This window comes from Hippocampus comes, unplaced genomic scaffold (assembly GCF_001891065.2).
Source record: "Hippocampus comes isolate QL1 unplaced genomic scaffold, H_comes_QL1_v1.1 scaffold405, whole genome shotgun sequence".
NCBI classification, from domain to species: Eukaryota; Metazoa; Chordata; class Actinopteri; order Syngnathiformes; family Syngnathidae; genus Hippocampus; species Hippocampus comes.
In genome coordinates this window covers 290445-298546 of record NW_017805864.1, presented here as the reverse complement: position 1 = coordinate 298546, position 8102 = coordinate 290445, and the positions used below count along the sequence as shown (strand labels likewise).

General features: G+C 40.1%; 1 protein-coding gene across 2 annotated transcripts in view; it reads right to left on the bottom strand.

Moving 5' to 3' along the window:
• The window catches only part of sntg2 (syntrophin, gamma 2), a 72318-nt gene that overhangs the window by 22004 nt on the left and 42212 nt on the right, over positions 1–8102 (bottom strand). For both annotated transcript variants that reach the window (XM_019888572.1, XM_019888574.1), the window contains 3 exons: positions 7039–7118; positions 5600–5724; positions 4146–4275 (listed from right to left, as the gene is read on the bottom strand). In XM_019888572.1, the coding sequence (XP_019744131.1) occupies positions 4146–4275; positions 5600–5724; positions 7039–7118 (335 nt within the window). The remainder of the gene's footprint in view (positions 1–4145; positions 4276–5599; positions 5725–7038; positions 7119–8102) is intronic.

Here is an 8102-nt window from a genome sequence, read left to right as displayed (position 1 = left end):
AGAGAGAGATAGATAGATGGCTCTCACTGAAATATATTTCCAAATATTTTGCTTTCATGGCTCTCTTAGTCAAAAAGGTTCCCGACCCCTGGTGTACTTTCTGTCACCTAATTGTCAGCTTCACTGGGGCAGTGTAATAGAAAACACCCTTGGTATGCCAAAATGCCCTACGTGCCGTAGCACAGTTTGCCACAATTCCCAAACATAGTAAACTAGACCTGCAATGGAGCAAAAATGAACATGCCAACAGTCTTTATACAGAGTGCATGTGTGCATGTGTCTGAAAATACAGTCCTTGGTGTCACAGCTTCAATTGTCCTCGCTTACTCTTTCGATAAACCCAGTGAACATTATGGAACAAAACTCTCTTTGAAGATTCATCAAATTAATTGAAATAAATAGCTCAGTCAAGAGTGTCCTATTGTTTATTGATGTGTAAATTCCAAGAAGTAACCTTTTTTTTCTCACCGAAACTATCTTTGCACATCGCTGATTAGCAAAGAGCATAAACATGCTCCCAGCTTGTGCAGTTTCAAACAAAAGCCGCACACCGCACCACAACTGCTGACTCTTAAGCCTTTCCAAAAGACCATTAGAGCACAACAGCAGCAGACACGTCATCAACAGAAGTAACGCACGAGCCACTGAAGGGAGACGACTGGCCGCTTCAAGATCGAGAAAAAAAAGGTCACTAACACAAAAGATTAGCTCCTCCAAAGCCTCCTCACAATTACATCTTGATTAGCCGTTTAGCAATAACATTCCCCTGCCACAAGTAGGTATGAATAGATTGCACGTGTCATAAAAAGGCAGCTGCACAATCAGCATGTGAGCACATATGCCGACGTCCTTACATCAATGCATCACCCCAGTGTGACAATCAAAGTCAAATAAGAGGAAATCAGCGAGGAGCGCACATGTTGAATGACTACTTAGCAGCCATTAATTAAGTACAAGAGAGTGTCAATTATGTCAGCACAGGGGCTGAGCTGCCACTGTAACTCAATGAGTGCTTATCAGTGTCATTAAGGAGTACCACTGTTCCAACCAGGTTTCCACAGTAAATAATGTGGCATTGCTGGCGAACGTCTTGAGTGGATTCACGCATACTGTAGGCCATGTGGGTGGAAACAGTTTGGGGCAGTTGGAAATTCACGTTCAGACTTAGTCATAGTATATTATTTATTCAGTCAGCATACAGGAATAGTTTTTAGTGTCGTTTATTTCTTATTTAGTGTCATGCACAATGAAAGGTGCCCAGCCCACATTGTCACGTCTGTCTTGATTGCGTTGCAGCTCCAGCTGGAGTGAAGGGCGTTTCCCTCCAGCAGGTGCACCTGTCCTTCGTTACCCAATCAAGCCTGGCTGGGTATTTAAGGATTGACTTCTGCTTCTCCATGTTGGATTATTGACCTTGCTCGCTGTTATGCTTCAAGCATTGTTTTCTAGACCTCACGATACTTCATAGTCACTCTCGCTTATTCATCAGATTCTCATATGTAACTGTTTTGTCATTTTACTATTAGTCTTGATTGTTTTCATGTTATTGGATTTTTAAAGTTTCATTTTGCCTTTAATCCATGTTCTATTTAACCTTGCCTTTGCAAGTGCTTTTGGTTTCATACAATGTTTATTCCTGGCTCCATGTGACCAGCGATTTGTATAACTTGAGTTTTATCTTCATCCTCATTCCATTGCACAAAGAATGAACAACAGTCAATATTTTTTGGAAGAATTTGTTTTCTGCAACTAGCAGTACAGTGATCCCTCACTGATCGCAGTTAAAAGGGGGCAAAACCGGACACGAAAAGTGAAAAAAAAAAAAAGATTGCAAGAGTTGGGTCTACTTGGAGAATTCATCATATCGGTTTCGAAAGCAATCGTGTGCCAGTGGCTGTTTCGTGATGATCTTTCAACTTTCTATTAAATTATACAATGTGAGTAGGAAACATTCAATCATTCATTCATTTTCCGAACCGCTTTATCCTGAACTAGGGTTGCGGGGGGTGCTAGAGCCTATCCAAATTGTCTTCGGGCAGTAGGCGGAGCACACCCTGAATCGGTTGCCAGCCAATCGCAGGGCACACAGAAACGAACAACCATTCACGCTCACACTCACATATAGGGACAATTTTGAGTGTTCAATCAGCCTGCCATGCATGTTTTTGGAATGTGGGAGGAAACCGGAGTACCCGGAGAAAACCCACGCATGCAAACTCCACACAGGATTGAACCCACGACCTCTGCACTGTGAGGTGGACGTGCTAACCACTCGACTACCGGGCCGCCGAGTAGGAAACATCCTGTGACAATTATTTTTTACTTTTACTCTTGATGCAGATTTTGGTTTAAAGTTGTTTTTTTTTTTTTAATTTTAATTTTACTTCAGAAAATATATGAATGATTTTAGCCCCTGTGATTGGCTGGCAACCAGTTCAAGGTGAACCCTGCCTGAAGACAGCTGGGATTGGCTGCAGCATGCCCGCGATTCTCATGAAGATAAGTACATTAGAAAATGGATGGATGGTTGACTATAGTACTTTTATTTTTTGCAAAGCCGTTGACACAATTGTGCTTCTGCTCATGTAGAGAAAGTCAGTACTTTTCCCATCTCTGCATTTTTCTGCTCAACAAATATGCATGCACACGTGCACCTGCACACATATGCAAAACACACACACACACACACACACACGCACGCACGCACGCACACAAACACACACACACACGATAGGAGTTTCAATGATAATGGGCATCCGTTTAGTTGGACAGTCAGTAGCATCTTGGCTTAAATATTAACACATTAGCATGCCAAAAGTGTGCTTCTCTCATTGCGATTTAAAAAGGACAGTAGCACCATCTAACCACCTGCCGCGTTTCCAAGAACATATGTCTTCTAACTCCTACGTAACATCAGCAGTGCCCCGTATTTTCCGGATGATGAGTTGCTCCTCCCCCACGCTTTAAACTCTTCGTGTTTTAATGTGTGGCGGTTCATTTTTGAATTTTTACTGCCGAGCTTCAAGGCACCAATCGATTTACCACAAAACGTCTCGTCACATCTGACCAATCAATTTACCAAACACGTCACAGTGCCGCAATGAAACTGTCTGACTCCGCTCTCTGACTGAATATTCATCAACCATCATCGGTTGAAGTGCACGTGTGTGAGGGAGGAGCTGAGAGAGAGCGAGAGACAAATGCAAAGGGTTTTGTAGTTCAGAAATTACGGCAACCTGCTGATAAGCGCTTAAAAAATGAGGGCTGGTAATGACTATATTATGAATAAAGAATAAAGAAGAAGTCACTTTCTGCTTTTCCTTGTCCGGGGTTTTCACAACGACTCGCACGCAAGATACTTGTTGATATTGAGTGGTAGAAAAGAAGAAATGTGCCACATATCCTGGCTTCAACAAAGTCATCCTCATTCTACTCTACACAAATGCAAGGCAGTGTGCTTGCACTCTTAGTTCGTGGCTTAGTCGAGAAGTGGGAAAGATTGAATGGATCAAACCACTTTGGGGGTAAAAGGGTAACTGTATTTTTGTTGATAAAATCTTACATTCTACCAAGTACAGTACTGTATTGTTTTAACACGTTTCCATTTTATTATAAAAGGGACTACAATAAATAAAATCTCAAGATGATTTGGTTCTGGGGGTATTATTCACGGGGGGGGGGGGATGAGGAAATCAATATATTTTGATACAACACTATATTGTTTTAAAAATGTCTCTGAACAAATAAAAGCCATAACAAATCACCGCCACTTAACTGAAATTAAGTGCTTGTAAATAAATGACCACGATCATTGTTTGAGAAAATGTGAATGAAGGGTACATAAACACATGACTCACTTTGATATATTTTAGGTGCAATAAATACTGTACTGTACAGCAAATACAGTACTGTATACTGGTATATCATAATTGGCACTGCGACAGATTAGGATTGTTCTGTCCATTTTTGAGTCCCATTCAAGCTATACATCACATTTTAATTTTTATTGTGACAGAGCAAGTTAAAAGTATTACATGCACTGGATATCATCTCTTGTACTAATTCTCAAAACTTGGTTTGTCTGTTCACTATCATTTTCAGTGAAACTATGAAATACGGGTCCTTTAATGTATGAAAATACTTACATTCTCTAGGGTCAAGTCGCTGATCTTTGTCGATATTGCTTGGAGCCAGTCTGCAGTTTCTGCTGCAGTGCAAAATTGAAGAACATTGGGCCTGGCTCCATTCAAGGCAAAGACTTCAAAACAGTTCGACCTGAAGAAAAACAGAGGTCAGAACAAAAGAGGAGCGCTGAAAATACCTGAGAGCATTTCAGCTCGAGTGACGCACACCATGTTGTTACTTCTGCCATGTTACCTGAGAAGCAGGATCAATGAAGAATGACTCTCTAATTACAACTTGCTGCGTTGACTCCTCGTGCCTCATATCTAGCAATCTTTCACATGCGTCTCATTACAAGGAGAAGAATTTGTTGAACCCACTGCATGGAAATTAAAATTACATTGAGATGTTCTCCTGCGTTTGTTAGAATTCAAATGGCGAAGTGATCAATGATTCTTCTTTTGGTAGCCTGAAGAATGCTTGCTTAGTATTAAAAACATATATACTGTACGCTAATATGAGTTGGTGATTTACATTTGAGTTGACCCAGCATTAGTTACCCGTAGTCATAAGGTGACTCTATTGTGGAAATTGTCCTATATTTTGTTGCTTAACTCACCCAATTACTGCATGACCTCACTGAAGTAAAGCGCACTGCTGGCTGAGACTGTTCAGTTCTACATGTCACGTGATACAGTTGAGCAGTTTTGCAAGTGTTGCACTGAGGCGACCGTTCATATAATTGAACCAAGTTAAACACACTTTCAGTTGGCGCTGAGTGAATGTGTGTGTGGTCCATTTGCGCACTTCTTCTTCTTCTTTGTTGGTCTCAGTTTTGGATCAGTTTGTGTCTGATAAGGCACCAAAACTGGAATTTTAACATCTGAACAATTCTGGGAGAATCAGAATTTTAGTCCCATTTCCAATCTCTTCATTTCATGCCTCTGGACATCAGGTTTAATGCTATTTAATCCTTTTGCGAAATCCATTTAGTGACTTTTAATGCGTTTTAATGACGCACAGAAAGCCCATAAAATCAAAACAAAAGTAAATTAGCGCTGAGCGGCAGAGAGAAAGTAATTTTAGAGAAAGCAAAAAAAAAACCATAAATAAACTAATAATAACAATAATAATAATAATAATAATAATAATTTACAATATTTTACTTTTACTTAATATAGGATGAAAATAATTTTAAAAATATTGCATACCAGTCTTGCATGGTTTTTTCGAGTTGTACTACAGGACAGATGTTAAAATAAAGTTCATACAATATGCATAAAGGGAAAGGCACTGAAATCAAATGCATGTTCTCGGTCACACCTCAGAAACCAGTGCCTCAGCTCAAGTGACCTTTTAAGCCGTTTATGTCTGTGCATAGATATGAGCATTAACAAAAGTGCTTGCGAAGCCAACAGCAGCACTCGCTGAACCGTACCCGTCAAAGGTGAATTAGATCACGCTGGATTACCCTTACCTTAATTCATCCGGGCCACCTTTGTATCTGGAGACTCTGGCCATCAACAGGGGCAGGGAAATGGCATCCAGCCAGCGCTTCTCATACTTTGGTTCATTAGCTGAGGGTGAAGGTGGCGATAAAGCCTGGAAGAAATACATAAACAAGGAGTTTCTTTAAGATCACAATCATGAAGATTATGGCATGGGGACAGCACTTTATAAAGCTTGTGCTATTTAAAACCGGAATTTCTAACAAAATGGTTTAAAAAGACTACATTTTGAATTTGTCTTTAGGATAGATCATTCATTCATACACAACAACATCAAATCTTTCGTTCGGATCCCTTTCTGATGAAAACAGTGGCATTTTTACGAAAGGAAACAAATCCACGGCTGCCATGTTGGAGGCCGTGGCATTATTTTGTTCTGATGCTCATTGAGTGGGAGGAAACCGGAATACCCGGAGAAAACCCACGCAGCCAGGGGAGAACATGCAAACTCTTTCTTCGGACTACAAACAAAGAAAGACAAAGAAGACAAATGAAAATGATGATACTCAAACTCCTTAAAATGTATTCTATGTCACATTTGGATTTTTTTTTTTTTTTAATTTGAATTGCTGTACACTGCACTTGCCGCAGTAGGCACTACATTGTTTGCCTTCTGTGACGTCATAGCTGCGGAAATACCCGTAGACGAGAGGGCGCGAGATACAAACCACAGACGACGCATTCTGAATTGTATTTAGTGTTTTAACCATTATCGACCAATGACCTCATCACTTTTTAATGACAGTTAGGCACTGTAAAAGGGTTCTCGAGCTCTCAAGAAAAAACTTTTAATGTCGGGTTTCTGACCTTTAATATACATATGTGATGTTTCTGTCATCCGAATATTCTTTTATTTCTAATCACAACCAATCACTGAACTTGCCACTGCAATTTTTTTGACATCTTTGATTTCTTGGTTTTCTGAGATAAGCAACAACAATATACTGTATATCATCATCTCGAAAGTGTCTTGCCTTTACCCACACAGATTCAACTGACAAGGATTAGGATTTAGCGTCATTCGAATGCTAGCTCTAATTCAGACGCTAACATTCATTAGTGTTTCTGAACATTTTTGTGTGCGTGTGTGTGTGTGTGTGTGTGTGTGTGTGTGTGTGTGTGTGTGTGTGTGGGTATGTGTGTGGTACTCGTGTGAATTATTTTTGCTTTGTCACACAACAGAAGCAATATCGATCGCAACACATTGTTTTTAAGCCACTACAATACAAACTAGCTTTGAGAGTGTATACCGCTAGCAAGCAAAGAAAGGTTCAAAAAGGGTCTTTAACGTAAGTGTGGCAACATGACATAATAATAAACTACTAACCTTAATAAATTATAAAATGTGGAACATTTGGATACTAGAAAGATCAAGCAGGAGAACGTACATGTGACAGACGTGTCTTACTGTGCTGCCGTTTAAATGTGAGCTGCAGTCGTAGAGGGAAGAGGATTCACCGCTGTGATCACCAGATGGACCAGGAGAACCTGTGAAGAGGAAACACAATTCTCACAATGTTCCTGAAGTCAAATGTTCACTTCAACATAGTCACCTTGCATCACGAGGGCATTTCAGTGTCACTCGTTACCCAAATCCAATGCCATCATTTATGCTATGATCATTCTGCCATTTTCTGCAATGATCAACCCACATATGGCATGCAACAAGTGGAAGGCCCCTTGTTCATTTGTTGACTTCATTTGTGTTTTATCGGTTATAGTTACACAAGCTACAGAAAACCTCTGCTAAGCAATTTAACCCTTTCATGCACCCTGTAACCAAATAACATAAGCTGTCCACGATAGTAACCGCTGTCCCTGAAAGGATTAAGATAGAACTCAAGTCAAATCAACTTAATTTAATGAGCACTTTAAAAACAACCGCAACAAAGACAATTAAAACCATGAATAAATAACATGAAAACGGTAAACACAATAAAAACACCCAAACAAGGCGGAGTCTCATGCTGAGTTATAATGATGTGCAGTGAAGGTGCTTGCCGTTTAATGCAGGGGTGTCAAACTCATTCTTGTCGCAGGTCACTTTGGAGTTACGTCTTCCCTCGGAGGGCAGACAGTGAAACTCAATAAATGTTTAATCATCACATCGTATTATTACTTGTACACAAAAAACTATTATGGCTGACTAGTTTTGAAATCAGTCAAGCATTTGTTCAATTATTGCTCGAGTGAGTATAAGCAGTGTAACAAAATTATTGCAAAATGTCACCGTTATTTATCACGTATGACAATTTGAGATTTCGGTACAGATTTGATACTGTTTGGACAGACAGAGGTGATACTATTTGGTCACAGTGGCCCTTGTACATCCCATCCTGTACATTTGGGCCTCCTGTCTCCTTATCTTAAGTCAACAGTCTCAAACTTGGGCCTTAAACTGGACAGTGATTTCAAACTTGACCGGCAAATTGGTGCCGTTGTTAAATCCAGCTTCTTTCACCTTAGACAGCT